The 22,723-nt window shown below is 38.6% G+C and overlaps 1 protein-coding gene across 1 annotated transcript in view; it reads left to right on the forward strand.

Annotated features, from left to right (window-relative positions):
- Positions 1–22,723, forward strand: part of LAMA1 (laminin subunit alpha 1) — a 90,080-nt gene that overhangs the window by 28,852 nt on the left and 38,505 nt on the right. Inside the window, 19 exon segments of the mRNA XM_035895931.1 lie at positions 3,476–3,616; positions 4,592–4,765; positions 6,367–6,468; positions 7,215–7,426; positions 8,685–8,796; positions 9,697–9,807; positions 10,583–10,710; positions 11,312–11,398; positions 11,644–11,855; positions 12,347–12,453; positions 13,452–13,632; positions 14,926–15,062; positions 16,870–17,106; positions 17,795–17,938; positions 18,315–18,494; positions 19,139–19,324; positions 20,170–20,297; positions 21,344–21,464; positions 21,601–21,738. Coding sequence (XP_035751824.1) covers positions 3,476–3,616; positions 4,592–4,765; positions 6,367–6,468; positions 7,215–7,426; positions 8,685–8,796; positions 9,697–9,807; positions 10,583–10,710; positions 11,312–11,398; positions 11,644–11,855; positions 12,347–12,453; positions 13,452–13,632; positions 14,926–15,062; positions 16,870–17,106; positions 17,795–17,938; positions 18,315–18,494; positions 19,139–19,324; positions 20,170–20,297; positions 21,344–21,464; positions 21,601–21,738 — 2,838 coding nt within the window.

Genomic DNA, 22,723 nt, shown 5'->3' on the forward strand with positions numbered 1-22,723 from the left:
GAATCTGTGGATTGATTTGTAAACTCCTTTTTAATAAGGGAAACTACTTCATTAACTGGAGAGATCACTTCTTTTACAGGAAGTAACCTGGTGTAACTGTACACCTGACAACCTAGAACTTAAAATGACTAACTATTGTCTGTACTGAAGAAATATGGTATTTTATGTTGAATTGTTCTGTATGTTATCGATACACCATTTCTGTAACAATGGGCCAGACTGACATTAAAATCGAATAACAACTGCACATGTAAATGTGAGGGAGAATTACAGAGGGAATGACAGTATGCCTAGCTGGGTTTGGTTTTAGGGATGAGCTGATATTTCTCTTCAAAGTGACTCATTTCTTATAAAGAAAGGATGTGTCTATAACATCTGCTCTGTGTGAAGAAACAGCATGCAATTGGAAAGAACTATTGGAACACTTACATTAGATATATGTATGAAATGTGATTTAATTATTTGATTACAAAATATAAACCATAAAAAATGTTAAAAATGAGAGCATTTTTTATAGCCTGCTTTTATTTTTCAATAAATAACCAAACTCCTCGAAATATCTTGCAGCTGTGGATTCTGCTGAACTTTATTACAAAACTGTGTGTCAATATTTAAAGAAGCTACACTTAATTTTCGGAACCAAATGTTAGCTCGTAGTTTATGTATTTGTTGCCAAGTATGACAGTGAACAGGAGCCAAGAAAAACGTGGTTTGTTTGACAGTTTTTCTGAAACTTCTCAGTCTTTTTGCATAATTTATCTGATCCAAAATATCAAACATATAAATAACCAGACTCTGGAAAAAAGAAATAGCTCCAATTAAGAAAAAGGAGATGGATACAATCATTTTGTCTGATTTTGAGGTAGAGTAACACTATATCAGCCGATGCAGCTAACTGGTGAAAATTTTGGTATAAACTGGACAAGAAACTCTCCTCTTTCGGTGCTGATTTGTGCATGAGCCTGGCATAAAAAATTTTTAGGCCAGGTCACTGACAGTCTCACCAACCAGCAGCCCACCTATAGAGGTGAAAGGAGAAAAGCTGTGTGCCCCAAATATCAAATGAAGGAGACAGGATTTCTAAGCCTATGCAGTCTCTGTGAACACAGTAGTGCAAGCTTTTCCTTTTTATACTCTGAATTTAATATTTGATCTTCTGTGAAACACAGCTCTTGAGGTCTAGTCATTGGGTAAGATTTTTGTTTTTCATGAAGAAATAAATAATAATTTCTGTCTAATAATGTTACAGAGACAAAGTGAAATGTGTGATCCAAGTGCATCCTGAAGACTGAGAAATAAAAAAGCTGAAAAGAACATACAAATACTATTTCTGTAAAAATCCAAGATTTAAAAATCTCATTATCTCAGACGGCCCTTTGCCTGAGATTTTTTGCCAAGTTTGGTTATTAACAAATAGAAAGCAGACATCCTCAGCCTTTGAATCAGAGCTGGGGATCATAGATATGCAAAAGGTTTGCAAACCCAGTTGTACTTCGCTTACAAAAGTACATAACCTACCGGTTTAGAGAGGTCTTATGTAAACTTGACATGCCAAACACTGTTCTAGAATAAGACACATTTGATAGTGTTGCCACCAAAGGTCTCAGAGTTCTCTGGTAAGCCTGAAATTTGCTCCATGGAACTAAATCTCATGTAAGTCTGGAATCTGGTATGATTCTTTTGGCTGAATTCAAGTTACCCTGGTAACTGCTTCTGAAAGCAGAATTTGGTCCACAGCCTTTGCATTTCAAAGTATAATGCAGAGCTCATACAGGCCTCCGCAAAATAGCAAGAGTGGTATACATCACTGTGTGCCCTGCAGTCCTGGTTTCCTACCCATATGTATCAGGGAACTTTGTGGGGTGCTCTAAAAAGTTCTCTTCGCCTTTGTAGTGGAGTTTTCCCATAGTGGAAGCCAGAGGTTGAGACAGGGGAGTCATGTGTGTCCAGGTCTTGTCCTGAGACTAAGCTAGGACATGATCAGAAACTTGTTCCTGGAAGCGGGAAATGTTCTCTATCTTCCTTGGTGGCCAAGAAGGCCAATGGCATCCTGGCTTGTATCAGGAACAGTGTGGCCAGCAGGAGCAGGGAAGTGATTGTGTCCCTGTACTTGGTGCTGGTGAGGCTGCACCTTGAATACTGTGTTCAGTTTTGGGCCCCTCACTACAAGAAAGATGTTGCATTGCTGGAACATGTCCAGAGGAGAGCCACAAAGCTGGTGAGGGGTCTGGAGCAAAAGTCTTACGAGGAGCAGCTGAGGGAACTGGAGTCGTTTAGCCTGGAGAAGAGGAGGCTGAGGGGAGACCTGATCACCCTCTACAACTGCCTGAAAGGAGGCTGTAGCCAGGTGGGGGTTGGCCTCTTCTCCCTGGTAACAGATGCTAGGACGAGGAGGAATGGTTTGAAGTTGTGCCAGGGCAGGTTTAGGTTAGACATCAGAAAAAACTTCTTCACGAAAGGGTTGTCAGGCTCTGGAATGGGCTGCCCAGGGAGGTGGTTGAGTCCCCATCCCTGGAGGTATTTAAAAGGATAGATGAGGTGCTTAGGGACATGGTTTAGTGGTGGGATGGCAGGGTTAGGTTAATGGTTGGACTTGATGATCTTAAAGGTCTTTTCCAACCAAAGGGATTCTATTCTATTGTAAATACCCACTGAGAACTACTATTTACACAGCTTCGTGGGCATTTACAACATATTTTGTCTACTGGTTTGCTTGTCAGCAGCAACTGTCTAAACTTTTTGAATAAATAACTACACTGTTTTGGATTTTACCTTCTTGCCCACCCCCACCCTCCCACCCCTCCGCCCTGTAAATTCTGCATTGAAAGAGGTATGTAGCAGTATGCTCTGAACTACCCAATTTGCACAGTAAAGAGGCAGCAGGCCAGTAATAGGAGTTAAAGGAGTGGAGCACCTTTGGAGTAGGAGTTTCTGGACCTTAGCCAGAGCATATTAGGAGGCAGAGCTGCCAGCTAGGGTAATTGTATATGGTGTTCCTCCAGGAAGAGGTGGCAGCAGTCATGGGGATCACAGTGTAAATATTAATACATGGTTGAGGAACTGTTGTCTTGACACTGGCTGTGGTAGCTCTAGGAGCCTAGCCTTAAAGGTGAGCTATGCTGTATATGGACTATCTGGATTCAGTAAACATGGCAACTTTTCTCCAGAGCAATCTACAAACTCAAGCTACGAGAGAAGTGGACTGGCAAGTTGGCAGAAGCTTTTCAGACCCTGCCCATGTGCTGAAATTTCTCTGCAAAGACATGTTTAGATTTTGATGAACTGGCAAATTCTGATGAATTTTTTCAATCAGTTTTAGTTTTAAGCTCCGAGTCTTATTCAGTAATCCTGCTGTGCTGAAATCTGTTTTCTTTTATAACCTTCTGAATGCTGTTATGCCTAAATCCCATCTAATCCACTGTATTTGTTACCATAATAATGCTGATGCGAAACAAATGTTATGTGCCATTGACAGGAAAATGTAGAAGGTGAAAACTGTGATCTCTGTAAACCAGGATTCTACAACTTGCAAGAAAGAAATCCTCAGGGCTGCACAGAGTGTTTCTGCTTTGGGGTTTCTGATGTCTGTGGCAGCCTAACATGGCCAATCAGTGAGGTATTTATATGTTCTGTCCATGACCTAATATTATGTCCTTAGGCAGCTGCAAAATGTACTATATTTCTCTTTGACATGCACCCAAGTTAACTCCAAATTCTGGCATGTGTCTCCTTACAGAGAAATGGATTTTCAGTGTCATTCGGCAGTTCTGATGTAGTCAGCGTGTCATCCCAGTGCAGGCTTTGGCCCCACTGGCTTACAGCAATACCAGATGCATTGGGTAGTGGAGGCTGAGATAATGCACTGGAAAAATGGATTTTCTTCTGACCTTGTACTGTTAAAGTTTCTTTGCGTATTGGAGGGATGAACCCAAACCTATTTCCTTGCTCTCATACCTATTGAGCAAGGCTAGAGTAACCTCTGGCAATATTGCCATTCTCTTTCTTAGAAAACAGTGTCACTGTCTTCTGAATAGACATTTCTTGAGGTTAGGGGGCTTTGAGGACACTATTTTTCCACCAGATTCCTTCCATATCTTTGCAGAGCTGGTCACAATTTAGTCCCCTGTTTTGTGTGCCAGTAAAAAGAAAGAAAAAGACATTTAATTGACTGAAATTCTAAGATGCTTGTATAAAACTCTTTCAGTGAGAAGAATAAAGTTCTCTAATCTTGCTCCCTCATCTGGGACTCTGGATTTAACTTCCATCCAGCTGAGCCCTATCTACAAATGGGGATGATAGACCTCAAAGCCCTTGAAGTTCTGTAATTCTATCTTGGGGAACTACATAGGTATAATGCTAATTTATTGGGACAATGAAAATCATGCTTGTTATATTTTTGTTCCTATCTAATAGGGAGGTAGAGGCAATCCTAGTCTGATGCGGCATATTAGCATGTATTGGATGTCAGATTGGGCTAATGGAAGTGTCATATATTCATCAGTTTGAATATTTAAGGAGGGGTTAAGTTTAGTGACTGCTTTCTCAGTGACACAAAGCCTGACTCCATTAATATTACTCTTCTTTCTTGCAGATATCAGACATGACTGGATGGCTTGTTACTGATCTGTATAATGCAAGGAGTGTGCAACCTCAGCAAAGCCAATTTGATGGACCCCGTCAAATAAGTATTAACAACACTGAGGCTGTGAAAGTACTGAAACATGCTTATTACTGGTCAGCACCTGAGACATATCTAGGAAATAAAGTAAGTTCTCAGCTAGAGTCAAAACTCCTTCATAGTTTCTCTATTTTAATCGTAACATATTGCTCTAAATGTATAGTTTCTGTAATTAAAAATTACACATAAACCTCAATATTACCAGACTTCTCAATTTATCTCTGCTCTTCACATCATAGTATTCCTGGCCAGATATTCCCAGTGTACCCTCTTCTTGCTCTTTGAGCTCATTCATCTCCCTACTTCCTTCTCTGCCTATCTTTGACACAATATAATCTCTGTTTTTTTTCTCCTGACTGTTACTAACTTACAAGCTGACATTCCCCATGCTCTTAGCTCCTATTCCAAAGCTTACACCCTTCACATCTTGTCCAATACAGTAGACAGGACCATGAAATTTATCTTACCTGGCTCTTGGCCATCTCCCATTTCACATTTATTAGTTTCCAACCATCTAGTCTTTAATTTTTGCCCTGGTTACTACCTAAAGCTCTGGATCTCCTATTTTTTGCAACAGAATCGCAGAATGGCTGAGGTTGGAAGGGACCTCAAGGTCATCTTGCCCAACCTCACTGCTCAAGCAGTGTCACCTAGAGCAGGTTGCCCAGCAGCATGTCCAGAGAGCTGCTTCTGAGTATCGTTAAGGTTGGAGGCTCCACAACCTTCCTGGGCAATCTGTGCCAGTGCTTGGTCACTCTCACAATAAAAAAAGTGTTTCCTGATGTTCAGAGGGAACCTCCTGTGTTTCAGTTTGTGCCCATTGCCTCTTGTCCTGTCCCTGGGCGCTGCTAAAAAGAGCCTGGTTCAATCCTCTTTGCACCCTCCCTTCAGATATTTATATGTATTGATGAGATCCTCCTGAGCCTTACCTAGGCTGGACAGTCCTGGTACTCTCAGTCTTTCCTCATATGAAAGATGTTCCAGGCCCTTAATCATCTTAGTGACCCTTTACTGGGCTCTTTCCAGGATATCCTTCTCTCTCGTGTACTGGGAAGCCCAGAACTGGACTTGGAACTCCAGCTGTGGCCTTACCGGTGCTGAATAGAGGGGACCTTGCAACCTCACTTCTTTAATTATTTTCTGTCCAGTCTCTTTGTCCATGCAGCCCCATTTCTTAGTATGGTGACATAGTAAATGAAAACAAGTGTCAGAAGCGTAACATTAAAGAGCAGTTTTACACAGGACAATGCTCACTGATCTCTTATGCATTTAATGTAGGTCTAACTGTTGTTACTGCTCTTTAACTAACTTTGAAGTAGTCAGCAGCAGTTGTGGGGCTAAGGAGCCTGAAAGGTGGAATATGGAATGTGAATAACTCCAATATGCTGTGTCCCTTGGCTAGGACAGTAGTGTAAACCTCTGCTATTTGTTGAAAGGTCCTGTAGGTGTTTCACTGAATGAGGGCACTTACCTCATCTCTAGAGCCTTCAGCTAGCTTTCCCCACCTGCAGAGCAACAAGCCAGTGCTTGTCCCTGTGCTGATACACACGGCATATTAAATTTTCCCTGGAAAGTGGCATTTGTAAGGCATGTATTCCTGTAATTTGGACATTGTACTGTCCCATGTCACTTATTTGTGTTGGTTGGAGGTTATTGTGTTGCTAAGACTTTGCTTTTTGTTGTTTCAGCTCACAGCTTTTGGTGGAGACTTGAAGTATACGGTATCTTATGATATTCCAATGGAGAGTGTGGACAGTGATATAGTATCTAGTGTGGATGTCATCATTCAGGTGGATTTTTTTCTAGCTTGTTCCTATTCAGACATTATTAGGAATCTATGAAGGGGTTAAAAAAAAAGAAAAGAATATTTCTATAGTAGTAGTATTGTCAATTTTAAGACCTTCTTAAAAGTCATTACCAAGATTTCTTTATTACTCATTTCTCTGATTTCTGATCCATTTATCTGAAATTGTAGGTATACAATACTAGTTTTAAATGATAAATACCTACATTTTAACCTATGTGTAAACAGGTGAGGTATTCAGTACCAAATGTACAAAGCTCTGTTTACAAAAGAAACTATGATAAGCTGGAAGGACTTATATTTATGAAACAGTTGAGTGTTCTGGCTGATTGCTTACTTTTCTAGATTTATGTTGCAGTTAGAAAGTAAGGCTCTATGTTGAATCTAGGCACCTCCAAAAAAGCATTGTTTTGTAATACATACTTAGCAACCGAACAAAGGAGAAAATATATTCTGTTTTGTAGAGATTTTGTTTTGATTTTTTAAGTTTAATTTTTTTTCCAAAAGAAAAGCAAGTTTTTCTGAAGTCTCTGAATCAAAAGAGAATGGGATTGTATTCTTCCTGAAGCCATGGAAAATGCAAGCTTCTTACTTATTTTTTTCTAGTACAAGAAATCTAATTTGTTTGCTGCTTTTCTGTGTTAGCTGGATGTATATCTGGCACTAAATGTAATTGCTTAATAAAATTTGCATGCAAATATGGAAGATGTTTTCTCTGCCTTTCAATTTCAGGGTAATGGGCAGATTCTGAGTACAAGAGCAGCGGGCTTGTCATTACAGCCATATGAGGAGTACTCTAATGCAGTGAGATTTGTAGCGGAGAATTTCATAGACTTCAATACAAAGAAAGCTATAGACCGGGAAAGGCTGATGACTGTTCTGGTAAATGTGACCCATCTTCTGATCAGGGCCAACTACAACATTGCCAAAAAAGCCGTGTACAGGTGAGGGAGAGAAAATATTCAAGTTAATCTATATACTTCTGTTATTTATGTGCATATGAAACACTATTCATAGTGTCAGTATACCTAAAGTTTTACATTAATAATTTCTGGAAAAAAACCCACATGTTTTTTCTTGAGTTTTCTCAAGATTGGTCTTGTCCCCAAAATACATTCATGTGGAATGTGTGGAAAAGGGCATTTGATTGTTTTAAAGATATCTGATAGCAGAAACATTGTTTTCTGCTTTAAAGGAATACTGCATAAAAGCCTTATTACAATGGCTGCTTTGTTAGAGGGAAATACCTCTGAAACTCTCAACAGTATGCTTATTTTGGTATGTGGCAAGTTAATCCATCACTGACTATTGAAAACCTGCCAGTAAATTTCTTTTAATGTCTGTTTGTAGATGTTGCTGACACTCATCTCTAAGGGAGTGCTTAATAGGAAAATAGGGCTGAAATTAATTAACTGGTCATTCCATAGTCTCAAGTCAGCATTAGCAGTATCTGCATCAGACCTTACAGGTCTCTTCTACCTGTTCTCCAAGATATACAGGAATAAAATCTTACAGCTCTCAAGGGAATCAGTTCCAGCCTTTCTTCCTTATTCCCTAATTTGGTAGCATTTAATGTCAATAACATTGGACTTGATACCAGATTTGCTTTGGCCCTTTTGTGCCCTTGAGGAGTGGTAATATTTATGTCCATTTAGGGATAGTGTGTTCATCTTTCTGGAATGTTTGTAAACTTTTATTTAAACCATTTTACTAGTGGCTAAGAAGATTGTCTCTGCTGCAGAGTGCCATTATTTGTAGTAAGAGGTTTTGCTTTGTTCTGTTGTGTGCTGCAGAAATGAACTGGTGCCATTCCTCACTACTTAACCTACCTGCGATATGTGTCTATTTTAGACATGGTGCAGTAAAGCTGTCTTGTTTCAGGACAGCAGTAGAAGGCTGCCCCATTGATATACCTCTAATACTGTGATGGAGGGGGAAGATTTTGTTTAAACCTCTTTCCAGGAGAAGAGACAATGGTAGTAACAATAATGACAACAGGAAGAGGGCACATCTACTCCCACAATTGCAAATGCAGTGAGAACGCTATGACCATGGTCTTTTTACAGCAGATTTGTGCCTGTTCCTTAGCTGTCACTGTCAGGGAGCAGCACTCAGCAGTGTTACTCCCCAAGAAGCAAACTACCCTGTTCAAAATCAAGTTTGGGGAAACAAATGATGTGATGTTTTCATGCTTGATCCTAGGCTGGGCTCTGTGACCCTGGATACTGCAAGTGCAAATGTTATAGATCTTTCTTCAGCACCAGATGTGGAATTCTGTGAATGTCCTCAAGGTTACACAGGAATATCCTGTGAGGTAACTTCTTAAAGTGTTTTATGTATGCAAAATTATCTGGTGTCTGAAAGGATCTAGGTTTTAAAGGCAGGCTGCCTTTAATTATACTTCCATAAAAGTATATGTTCTGTGGTGAAATGTTGTCTACTGTACTGTACACAATGCTGTAGATATTTGCTTCCAAATACACTAAATGGGATTTTAAACTTACTTCTTGAATTCTATTTAGGGGTACTAAACGATGATGATACACTTTAGAACATCAGTGTTGCAGAGGGAGCATCTGTAAAAGCTCTGTGAAGATGCTTTGAACTTACCTTACTCATTAGTAGCACTTTTCCTGGATCTGAATCGTGTACAGTTTATTTCTGTCTTATGTCATTAGGTTTATGGAGGCAATAAGGAATCTTAGCAGGGAGGAATGCTAGCCTTCAGAAGATTCCACAAGGGTCAAATATGTCGCACAAGGTGGTGTCTTGTGTATCTGTGAATAGAAGATTAGGGAGGCAGAGCACCATCTGCAGAATTGCAGGAATTATTTTGACAGATAATTTCAGTATGAAGCCTTGTGCCATAGCATCGTTAATGATTCTGTAGAGGAGGTAGAACATCTGTTTTTTATTGTCCCATAATAAAGAGCTTCACAAAAACTGCACAAAACTTAACTTATGTGCCTCCAGGGGACAAAAGGCTGAATCAGAATTTCATGGAGTTAATTCTTATCCTCTTTATCCAGTGCAAGTAAAAAACAACCACCAGAAAAGAGCTGCAGTGACATCAATAGAGTTGAAAGAGCATTCAGTTACCACAATGTGAATGAGTCAGATGGTGGGTGGTCGGAAGTGGGCTCTTTGAAAGTGTTTTGATGTGTACTTTTAACATATATAAAGCTACTGCTTTTTTCCCCTCATTTCTTTTCAGTCTTGTCTCCCTGGGTACTACCGTGTGGATGGAATACTCTTTGGCGGTATTTGTCAACCCTGCAAATGCAATGGGCATGCAACTGAGTGTGATATTCATGGTGTTTGCTTTGTAAGTCACTCTTCAAAGTGTTTGTGTTTTAAGCACCTATTTAGGAATTAGAAGAGCATTTTGGCTGTGGGAGGCAAGTTTACAGTGTATGTAAAATTCTAGCTATGGGTACCAAGTTTTTATTTTTCTTGCTTTTTGTTGTTTACTTCAGAATATGTTCCGGGGGCTCCATTAAAGTGTTCTCCAGTATAGGGTTTGTTTCAGTTTATCATTTCAAGTGGGTAATAATCAGAACTAAAATGAAAATTTCACCATATGCTGGCTGATAAGTATCTTAACTTTGCTTGCAGCAGGTGACAATAAAACTTTTCCTGAAAGGAACAAAATTAAGCAGTTTTTTGGGTGAATATCTCATTTTGGAGATATGTGCATCTTCCATGACTGACAGCAGTGGAAATTACACGTTACTTTCTGAAGAGAGAATTTAGCTCTCAGATCTCTTCTGAAATTTAAAGGTCACAGTAACACCAGTAAAAAATATATAAGAAGTTTGTTACTGCAAATTTGTGTGATATGCAAAATATATTTAAGTTTGTGTATAAGTAATGTGGCTGGTTTTGTGGTGTAAAGTACATTCTAAAATGTAGGAAAGGAACAGTTAGGATTTGTTGTTACACCTCAGAAAAAAAACCCCAATTGTTTTCAAAGTTCTATTCTGTTCTTCATGGCTGTCTCCTTGAATGTTATACTGCATGCAGACTCCTGCAGGGATCCCTCAAGGGCTCAAAAACCATCAGGAGTAAATAGGAAAAGATTTTTTTTCCATGTCTAACAGGCTTGTCAACACAACACGACAGGACCTTTCTGTGATCAGTGCTTGCCTGGCTTTTATGGAAGTCCATCCCAAGGAACTTCTGAGGACTGCCAGCCCTGTGCATGCCCTCTGAGTTCTGCTGCAAACAAGTAAGTTGCTTAAGTGAGATTTTCTTTTGCATCTTCAGCAAAATCAGAAAGTGAGATAAAGAAAAAATGTCGTGAAGTCTGAAGAAGAGAGAGAGAGACTTTTTTTCTCCCTCTTCATTTCAGTGTATCCCATAGAAACACTGTTTTTCCATGCAGGCAAATCTATAGACTAAGCTAAGACAGCCTTAACACTGGTGCAATGTGTATTGTGAAGGTTGAAAGTAATACTTCAACCTATCCTTGAACCTGGCAGCAAAATCACCGTTATCTTTCATGTTGTTTCAGAAAACAACAGAAGGACAGAAGTGTTGCATGTGAGAAAGGGGAGCTTGGTACAGAAATTGGACAGATTTGGCCAGGTTTTGATGAAGTTTTAAAATCTTCCTTTCCTTTAAAAGAAAAAAAACGTCAAGAAGAGTTTTTGAAAATAACTTTGTTTTGACCTTTTGTGATGTTTAATGCATTGATGTTAATCTAGAAAAAAATTGCAATTACATGGTTATATAGATAGGAACATAGACTTGAGGGGTGGATATTGAATGTTGGTAGATGTCTTGTGGTTCTGTGTATTGATACTGACTGCCATAAACATTGTTGATAGTTTCAGTCCTACTTGCCAGCTGAGTGAAGGAGGTGGAATTGTCTGTGACAAATGTCTTCCAGGCTATACTGGTTCTCAGTGTGAAAGGTATGTACCCTAGCTTTGGGTAAAAGGCATCATTGCCATCACTAACTGTTCATCATCCTACCTGCCTTGAATTGTTCATACCACATGTACAGAACATTCCTAATAAAGTTTTCCTTCACATTTTATCATTGCTTGTAATAGAGACACTTTAGATAAAAATTTAATAAGAAATAGTCCCTTGGGGGGGGGAAGTGTTTGACATGACCATATTTTTCATCTGATAAAGTTTTTCATCTCTGGTGCAGGTGTGCTAATGGTTACTATGGAAATCCACTCATGCCTGGAGAATCGTGTGTTCCTTGTGAATGCAACGGCAATGTAAACCCTCAAGAAGATGGCCACTGTGATACCTTCACAGGACAATGCCTGAAATGTCTGGGGAATACAGCAGGTCACCACTGTGAAAAGTGTGCCGATGGGTATTACGGGGATGCAGTGAATGAGAAAAGCTGTCGTGGTAAGCTATTATTATTACTAACTAAATTTAAAGAACACAAAAATGTAGCAGAATGGATAGGGAGATATGCACCTTTGCTGAAAGAGTTAACCTTCAAGTTGTGAGTTGGCAAGTGCAGGTTGAAAACTGTGGATTTGGGTTAGCCTGAGGAAGGGATGTATTATGATGGGGTCTGACATTTCCTGAAACTTACTGGCTTGCTTAAGACTGTCCCTCCAGTGACCTGCTGTAGACATTTCTTACTTCTGAATGTTGCATATAGGGCTGGAAGAAACAAACTTCTCAAATGTATCTATTCACAGAGGTGGGGTTTTTATCTTTTAGCCCAAATGTGTAGTACAGGTATTACTGTAGTATATTAACATCTATGGGATATAAACAGGTGAAACACACATTATATACCAAATTTGGAATTCTGTATAATAATGAATGCATATAGATAGACATTAATAATTTTTCTTTAATTTGGTTTCTTTTTGTCTAAACATAAGCCTGTGCGTGCCATGTGAATGGTTCCCTTTCAAGTACTTGTCATCATGAGACAGGCTTCTGTCACTGCAAAACAAATGTGATTGGAGAAAGATGTGATAAGTGCTTGGTAAGCAAATACTTGCCTGTTCCTAATATCCTCGTTTTCTTGTATCTTGGTCTTCTTGTTTATCTACAGATATTGATTAGAGCAGATACAGGGAATAGCAACAAATATATTCAGAGGAGAGGGAACCCGTTGCTGGAGCTGAGACCAAAGATTTGTCTGCACAGGCTTTTGTGGTTGCAAATTGCTCTGCCTGTGCTCTGTGCAGATGTGAAGCTATATAGTTGACTCAGCACCCTTCTGACTAGGGCTGTTCAGGCTTGTGCTGTGCTCACTGACAGCATGCAGTCATGTTGACTTACCAAAAAAACAAACGGAACACTGCTAACAGACCTGAAGGGATCTCAGCGCTGTGCTTCTGCAGAATGGAGTGGGAATATCTGAAGAATGTGGTTGGTGATAATAAATATGTCATGGCTGAACGCCAAAAAGGGATTCAGCTAAAAGACAGGCCTGTTATAAGAACAAGTAGATATTCACTGGTGATACAAAACAGCAGTTTCCAGCCTTTGCTAAGTGTACAATTGCCTCAGAGACCAGAGCAGGAAATCTGTGCCCAGTTACTGCCTTTGTGCCAGCCCAGCCGAATGCTTTTTCAATCCACATGTACCACAGGTCACTGACCTGCTCTGTTCTGATCTTTCATTCACATTCACAGAAATCTGTGCCTGATCAGCACAGCCCACCCTCACCTCATGGAAGTCTTTAAATTAAAATAACCTCAGACTTTAAAACATAAAGTCTCACTGATGAAATTAGAGGACCACGAGAGCATTTCAGTGTTCACTTTTTCACCCAAATGCATAGTTATATATAGTTGCACTAGGAACAGTGAAGTGATAAGGCCAGGGAGTGCTCCCACAGCAGTCACACAGTGCTGGCCAATATTCATGGAGGTCAGACAGCAGGGAAAGTAAACAAGAGAAAATAAGAGCGTACATTGTATTGTTTTCAAAAATTCATGAAATATAACTCAAATGTATTTACTTCCTGTCCAACAGAATGGTTATTATGGCCTGCTTACTGGTCTTGGCTGCATTCCTTGCAACTGCAGTCGATTTGGCTCAGTCTCTGAGGACTGCAATCATCAGGGGCAGTGTCACTGTGTACCAGGAGTGGCTGGAGAAAAGTGTGATCGTTGTGCTCATGGCTTTCATGCATTCCAGGATGGTGGCTGCACACGTAAGCTCTAATCCATGATCCTTTCAGAGTTTGTCTGGAATTTCTTTCAGCAATATATTGGTCAGTTGTTTTGATGACTATATGGAAAAATCTGTAGAATGGTCTCTTATTACTTAGATTAAGGTAGGGAACAAAACGTTTCTTTGATGGCTTATTGTGTGGTTCCTTGTAAAAGGTGGTGACTGTGAAATAAGTCGTAAAGGTTGCATGAGAGAAATATTACATCCTCAATAGCTCCTTTGTCTCTTCCTTTTTTTTTTTTTTTTTTTTTTTTTTTTACAAAAGCCTTCAGTCCTTCAGAGAGAACAGAAACTTTTTTCCTGCAGTTGTAAAAGTTAAGAGCTACTACTCTTACAGATTTTTACCTTGTTTTTTCATTTAATTCTTAAAAATGTATTTTATACTTTGACAAGATGTCATTATTTTCCCATCATCACCTGGGTGTGTACGTTTTCAGTCATGATACAGAGGAAAATGTTAATCCAAATGGAGAACATGCCATCTAAAAACTTAATTTATGATGTTAAGATGCCCTTTTCAACACAGTATAGCTAAAGGAATGCCTACCTTTTCTCGAACCTGACAGAAACATTTTTTTTATGCCTCAAACCGCATAGTAATATGAAATCTGCAGTGAGATTATGTGATAGGATTATGTTTTGGAACATATATACTGTGTCTTTACAAAGAATCAAAGATCCCTTAGGTACCTTTAACCATTTCAGTCTCGAAAATTTTGTAAATGTTACTAAAACAATTAATAAAAACACTTTTCTGAACTTCTGCTTTTTAGCAAGAATGGTATTACATTTCTTAAATAGACAAGCACTTCCTGCAGCAGTTAGTTATTATAACAATAGTTATCCATCCCTATTATTCACTAAGAAATTCTTGAAAAGTACTAATTTGGGAGATTAATCCTTTCACCGGCTTATCATATCTCCTGATGAGTTTTGTATCCTTTATAATAGATTTTTTTTTTTCTACAGATTTACTCTTCTCCACAATAATTTTGTTTGGCTTTGTCGATTCCCCTGTGGAAATGCAGCACTGCTTTTTAAACCACCAAATAGGCTATGTCAAGAAACAATAATGGGCTTTCAGTAAAAATATGAAATGTCACTGTGGACATAGTTTGTTTCTCAGTGATTAGGGTTGGCGAGGAGTTCCTAGTGGAATGGATAAACTGTACTGCATAATTAAGAAAAGTAAGACTATCAGTGGTCTTGGAGTTTCTTCTCTGTAGCTAAAGCAAGGATAAAGTTAATAGTTGGGTCCTGTTTTCTCTTGCAGCCTGTGACTGTGCTCATACTCAGAACAACTGTAATGCTGATTCTGGCCAATGCATTTGTCCCGCTCACACTCGGGGACCAAAATGTGAACACTGTGAAGAAAATCACTGGGGACTCTCTCCTAAACTTGGCTGCAAGGTATGGTAGGCTGGCTGAAAAGCCATGGCTGTTAAAAGCAATTTGCTGTATACTAATGTCAGAATTGGACTCTTGAGAACCTCAGTCTTTATTTTCTGTTTCAAAGTGTTAGTGCAATGTGCTCACATAAAAAAAAAAAAATCAGACTGTAAAGTGTTTATTGAGGAACCTTCTAAGAAAGCTGTCTTTGAAAATATTGATCAGAGTGCCTATTCTGGATAGATGCATAGATCATATTAAAGTTTTGAAGTGTGTACTCTTAACTTTTAATTGCTTAAATAGTGATACTAAAACAGATTTGTAGCATCAATTGGCAGCAAGGAACATAGTTTCTGTGCTAATCAAGGAGTGATGATATTATGGTTTTAAGAACAATGAAATCTAGCTTATCTTGAATGTCACTGCATGCTTTTTTTCCTGAACATTTAAAATGAAAATGATATAAGGTAGTTAATGTTTCATGAGTGGAAAAACGGTAACTCCCATTATCTCAGCTTAGTATTTATGATTAAGCAGTGAAATGCCAACTCAGTGCAGATCCAAGTAGCAACCATTTATGCAATTAGGTTCATGCAGTGAATTCCTGACAGATATGGCATTGGGCCAATCTTTATTTTATAAAGGTTGAGATTTTAAAAGCCTCAGAATTACATGAATGTAATGGGTAATTTCAATGAAGAAACCACAAATATAATCAACTTGACAAGGTCTGTCATTATATGCAGTAGGTACTTGACAAGTACAAGTATCAGCCAAATTGTTTTCTTTTTTCTCTCTTTAATTTTGTAGAGGAAGGATGATAAAATACTCCTATAATATCTTCAGAGTTTACCATCGTAGTGATTTATAGCAACTTACTTGGCAGCTGGTCTTTAAGCCACTGCTTTGCCAACTACCAGCTACTATCATTCTTACCTAATGTTCTGCTGGTCCCTGTGCTTTTCCCTTCATAGGGTGATTCCAGAGCACTTGCCAATAATCAAGTTTAATTAGATATGTAACTGCTCACTTTTGCTAAGTTGTTTAGCATTTCTTTTGGTTAAAGCATCACAGTAATTAACATGAATTACTCTAAGGTATTTTAGTTACTTTCTTGATGCAACAAACAATACTGTGATCTGCAGGTAACCTTAGAGTACTTACTTATCTTTATCACATAAGTACGTCCACTTTGCATATTTGTAATAACAGGTTCATATTACTGATTGCATAATGAAGGGTGGGCTCTGCCAGGGAACAGTATTCCATTCCTTTGTTACTGAGCTGCAGTGCACGCTGAGCTTCCCACCTTCGGATGCAGTGAGATTCTTGGTTCCTTATCAAATAGTGAATGAAGCTTGAGCAAGATGTAGACCCTATTAATGCTTCCTGAAATCTTAAAAGAATCTCAGTATTTCTATCATATTTATAGAATTATTGTACTTACAAATTTCTTTAATCCAACATTTATATAACATTATTTTAATTTACTTGCTGCACTCAGTACATCGTATTTTAAATAAAGTCTTTTGGACTTCTTTTTCCCAGAACGTGTTCCTTCAACTCCTTTGATTCCCAACCCAGATTTGGGAATCAACAAAGCTTAGTTTTTGCCATACGCTGTTTACTGGAAATGCAGTTCTTTGTTCAAATACAAATCAAACAACCCCATTTCTATGTGGAAGCTCTTCCCTTTTATTATTGTATAGTAATTGTTGACAAACAATGAGTTCTAAGGGCCACTCAAAATTTACTGTGCTGTTTCTGTTGTAACAAAATTGGTTTTAAAGATCTGCTATTTTATGAACATTTCTTCTTTTCATCTAAGGCCTGCAACTGTAGCAACACTGGTTCAACCAGTCTCCAGTGTGATGTACTGACAGGTCAATGCCAGTGCAAAGTTGAATTTGGAGGACAAGACTGTTCCAGGTGTGCCTTAGGCTACAGGGACTACCCGGACTGTGTTGCCTGTGACTGTGATTTGAGTGGAACCAAAGCAGAGATGTGTGATGACACTGAAGGACTTTGTGGTTGTGAAGAAGAAACTGGCATCTGTACCTGCAAGGTACCGAAGCATTCAGACCTTTTTGGGACAGTATTGGGGTTTTCTGAGTATTTATTATATAAAAGTCATGGAAGGTGTAGGGCTGAAAGGACTTCAAAAGGCAGTCTGCATCCCTTCTTTGAGACATTTCCAAGTACACCTGAATCATCCCTAGAGGATTTTCCATGCCAGTGCTAAACCGGTTTTATTATTAGTCAGCAGGGGTTAAAAACTGTGAGATGATATTCCTCACTTTGGACAGACACAGCATAGTTGTTGGCAGAAGAGGATAGCAACTTTACCAACATCGTGGTGTTATTTCTGTTCTCAGAAATTCCTGTGATAATACTAGACAGTTTTTCTGTCCTACCTCCCTGTGTTTTGTTTTACATAGCCAGGTAACTTTATTTCCAGTTTATGGTCATAAAATTATTGTGGCACAGTACTATTGTTCTCTTTCAGACAGAATTCATGGGATTTGATGTCGATGTGTGTTAAGAAACCAGGATCAAGACCCATTGTATGCCTAATCACAAAAAGTCATTTCTAAAAGTTGTAGTAAACCAGAATAGATACAATAATTTACTTCCTGTTATGCAGTTTACAAAACACCTAGTGTTTCTTCCAGAAAAGAGCCATCTTTCACCATTCAGCTAGCAAAGTAACGTGAGTGTGCTTTTATGCTTTTTTTTTTTTTTATTTCCTTCAGGAAAATGTATTTGGTCTACAATGCAGTGAGTGTAAACCTGGAACTTTTGCTCTGTCTGCTAACAATGCACTAGGTTGTACTCCATGCTTCTGTTTTGGGATGTCCACATTTTGTTCAGAACTAGAAGATCATGTGAGAATTCCTGTAAGTAAAGTGACATAAATATACAGACAGAGTTTGGTGTTATCCTCATGTTAGGTATCATACTGGTGTGCGTAAGGTGGCATACATTTCATGAATCAGGCTGAATGTAATTGGCTAGCTTATGGAGGCAGTGGCATATGGCAGAGCAAAAAAGAAAGTAAATGGTAAGTGGTCATAGTCTTATTTCTGAAACCTTGAGTTTCACTCTTTGCTTTAAAAAAAAAAAAATAAACACATTTCCCAATTTTTTGGTTTGGCCATTTATTACTTGCAAGATGGACTACTGACTATCTCAAAGCAGGTAAAACTATTAACAGTATATTAGACAGAGAGAGAATATTTTTGTTGAATGAATCTTTTGCTGTTTGTGTTGCAGATAACCTTAACTCCAGATCAGTCTATTCTACATGTAGTAGCTCAAAGTAACCTGACTGGAACAGTGGAAGGAGTATTTTCTCAGTTTTCTGATGTTTTACTGGATGCTGCTGTAGTCAGAAAATACTTAAATACAGAAACATTTTACTGGAGGCTACCAGAGCAGTTTCAGGGGGACCAGGTAAGATCATTAAATAATTAGAATGCTTTGTAGATAATTTCTTTATTCTCTACTAGCCACTCCGTTATTGTACAACAGCCACTTTATCTTGATAACATTTTTCTGCATTAGTTCTATTCTTGTAGGTCATAATATTATAAATATTCAGTGACTGAACTTATTTATAGTAAGCATAAACAATATGTTTACATTACCTTTCCTAATGAGATTTTTCTTGATCCTGTAAATTGGTAACACCCATATTTAATTACCATGTTACTCTTCAGAGATCATAACGGGGGCAGGGGGTGGTGGGGAGAAGAGTGATGTAGTCAATTTAGTCAATTTTACTGCAGAAACCTGAAAGAGTTTTCAACCTTGATGCTAGATTCAGCATATAGATCATGGAATCTCTGTTGCTTAGGAATCAAATGAAAATTGAGTGCACGCCTTGAAAGGGCCTAAAAGAAGAAACTGAGATGGCTTTTTAGAAATATGCATTTAACCTTGGTGCAAAAACTGCTGAGTTTAAGTCGATTTTCATGTTTTATTGCCAGTTCTTCAAAGAACTGATGGTTTTCAAGTCTTCTGATGATGTTAAAATATTTTCCGCTACTAGCTCTAACCTTGGAATAAATAAAAGTAATAATTTTTTATCCAAACAGCTCATGGCCTATGGAGGGAAGCTGAGATATACCATTGCTTTTTATGCTTTGGATGGCTTTGGAACCTCAAATTTTGAGCCACAGATTCTAATGAAAGGAGGTCACACCAGCAAGTTGGTCATCTATGTAGACATCCCTTCTCCAGAAAATGGAGTAAGAACTGACAAGGAAGTAGAAATGAAGGAGGTAAGCCAAAACATTGGTGTGAAATATTTTCTTTCTCCTTTTATTTATATTTAATAAAATACTTTGAAAAATGCATATCTGATTTCAAATACACTGAGTAAATAGAGCACGTGGATTAAAATGCATCTATTTTAGGGGAAAAAATAGCTGGGGATATTGTGCTGTAGCAGCAAACAACATTCTGACATTGTTTCCTCTCTTGGAAGTGCTGAAGGTGTTGCTGTGGCAAGCTTTTCAAACACAGACTCAGATGTGATAAATGACAGGCAGATGGGTATTGTCACTCTCAGGCAGTCACATAATTTTGTAGCCTGTATGTTGTACTCACAGCACAGGAGCATCATACAGAATGTGAATCTTAGCCTAGCAGGAGCAGTAAGTTGCAGTAGTGTCCACTGGACAATTTCAGAGGAGAGAATGATGACCTCCTTTTGTCTCTGGGACTCTCTGCTGACTGGGTCTGAGGTGAGGTCTAGTCTCTCTTCTTGACAAGAGGCAGGACACAGTTACAGTGGCTGTTTCTAACTGCACATAAAATGAGTGCTATGATGTTCTGGTCTTTTGGCTGGCTGGGTTCTACAGATCTAGCCAGAAAAAGCTGTGCCACACAGGACTGCTTTCCTCTAGAAACTGGTCATGGAAGTTGAGTGCAGGGAGGGAGAGGAGAAATTATTTAAAACCAAGTCTTGTTCTAACATGGAGTGAGATTTCGGATTTTCTGTTTCCTAGAGTTTAGACATAGTTGTGACCACATTTCTGAAAGAACACATAAGGAGGAGCAGAGCATTACCTCGAAGTGAGCTTGAACACGCATGGTTTTAATACTATGTATAATGTTTCCCTAGGATTCTTGGAAGTATTTTAACTCTGTGTCTGATGAGCCTGTCTTACGTTCTGACTTCATGTCTGTGCTAAGCAATGTTGAATACATCCTCATCAAGGCAGCTTATGGCCAAGGGTTACAGCAAAGCAGGTAAAGCAATCTCTGCATTTATTTGTTATATTGCATTTACTGTAATTTAGCTTAGAAGTAGTCCCAACTGAGCTATACAGTGAAGATTTAACTCAAATTAGAGAAATTTCCAATTTCCTATTTATGACTTTTGTTCTTTCTCTAATAAGAAAACATTTATGACCTTTAACAGCAGCAGAATCCCTCTTTAATTCCTTCTGTGAAACACTAAATGTCTCTGCTGGTTATTTTGATAAAAAAATCCCATAAAGAAGCCTTACAGGCTGATGCAGTGTTCTGCAGGATGGGTCATATAGTTAGATGTTTTCTACATTATTTCTTTTCCATCTTATTTTTATGGGTCTTGAAATTTTTTTTTGTTTTTTTTTTTTTTAATTGAAACACATGGTCCCCTGAGTTCTTGGGTTTGTACCAATCTAGGTCTCTCCTGTACCTTTAGGCACTCTGGGCAGTGGTAGTAAAATATTCTCACCTTGGAATGGTAGCATTTTACTGCCATTTTGAATAGAACTAGGTTACTAATGAGAGGGAGGACATGGGATATGGTTATTGCATCCGTCCATTCAGAAACTAACAAGACAAGCAGAGATGCATCCAATGAAAACCCAATATCTACATTTTCACAGCTGTGAAGAAGTGTGGTGCCACACTTATTCCAGATTTGGGATTATTTTTGATTCTCATGCCCTCAACATCTTCTTGTTAGTTCTGTCCGAAAATCCATGGGACAAACCAGATGTATTTCTGTCTAGCGGTTCTATGGCAGACATACATACTCTGCGTGGTAGGTTTGTCAAGTTTTGCAGACCAATGGGAATCAACCTATATTACTTTGAAGTACTTCTGATTTGTTTGTTGTAGGTCCTGAAATCCCATAAATGAGTAAAGAATCTTCAGATTTTATTCAGATATTTGCATGGGGAAAAGGGGAACATGGGAGATTATGTATGGTAGCCCTGACCTTGAAGCACAAAAATGATTGGATCTCAGTTTTAGTGCTAGGACTTCTCTAGATGCTCATGCTCTTTTCTGAATATGTCTTGTAGAATTACAAATATCTCAATGGAAATTGCAGTGAAGTTTGAAGAAATGCATCTAGGCAGAGCTAGAGCTCATCTTGTAGAGCAATGTAGATGTCCTGCTGGTTATGCTGGATTGTCCTGTCAGGTACAGAATCCTTGAATCCTTTTTGTGTGTCTAATAGTGAGATAATAAAAAAAGTTACTTAAGCAGCTTTTAAAATTGTTTGTAACTGCTGAAAGCTGTGATGATATTTTTTTTATTTTACTCCCCTGAAAAATAGAGCTGTGCTCCAGGATACTACAGGGGAAAACATACAGAACTCCGTGTCAAAGAACCTCACACTCTGATGGCACCTTGTGTGCCATGCCAGTGCAACAACCATAGTGAAACCTGTGATCCTGAAACTGGAAAGTGTTTGGTATGTACAATTCATACATTTTTCTGTTGGTTTCACCTGAGCATACAATGGCAGTAACCTATGGAAGGAGTTTCTGGGAGAAGTATATGGCTGTACTATTTGGATAAAGTATAATTTCCCCCTCAACTCTGAAAAATGGAAAATCTGAGTAGTATTTCCCTTAGGGTCCATTGAGTAAAATTGTCCAGCTTTTTGGGCACTAACATCTTCAGAATCATTCATTATTTAGTTTTAATTTTAGTTTAAAAAGAACTCATATATCAGTTCAGTTTATCTGTTTTTCTGTGAGACTTTTTGGGCTTCTGCCCTTGGTCTGGCCAAGGTCTCCTTCGTCACACAAAAAAGAAGTAAAGGAAGCAGTAAGCCACACCACACCACAGACAAGGTCAAAGTCAAATTCTTTGTCTCTCAGGAAAAGAATCCTCTGGGCAGCTTTAAGTGAGGCTTTTTTAACTCCCAGAGAGTAAAGTAGTATAACAATATGCCTCAGCTAAGTTAATTTGCTTACTTCTCTCATTTTATATCAAAGGTTGCAAAGAGGGGCTACATCTGACTAACACATTGTCTCTCTCTTCTGGGCTGACAGCCCTGTGGTCAGCAAATTCTTAGCTAACCAAATAAGGCACATTAAGTCTGTTCTTCAGTATGGCTTAATATTTTTTCCTAAAGTTTTTTCAGTTACTATGTTTTTCCAGTAGTGAGTTCGTTAGTTCAAAGTCAACTTCTGCTGAATTCATTCTTGAAGTCAGTTTTTAAAGTGAGTTTCCTTAGTCCTTTAGGCTTTTGTAAAGCATTCTTTTGCTTTCAGGTTTGTACTAAAGTATGTATCTCATGAGTAAGAACTACGGTTCTCATTTTTACAGGACCAAAACACATAGGTCTTTCGCATTAGTGAGTACTAGTCATTCTTCCTCTCAGCTTCTCGTTGCAGGGGTGGCAAGTCCACCTACATGTTGAGATTACTACTTAGACCTGAGTAGTGTAG

The sequence above is a fragment of the Egretta garzetta genome, unplaced genomic scaffold, assembly GCF_000687185.1.
Source record: "Egretta garzetta isolate BGI_Z169 unplaced genomic scaffold, ASM68718v1 scaffold160, whole genome shotgun sequence".
NCBI classification, from domain to species: Eukaryota; Metazoa; Chordata; class Aves; order Pelecaniformes; family Ardeidae; genus Egretta; species Egretta garzetta.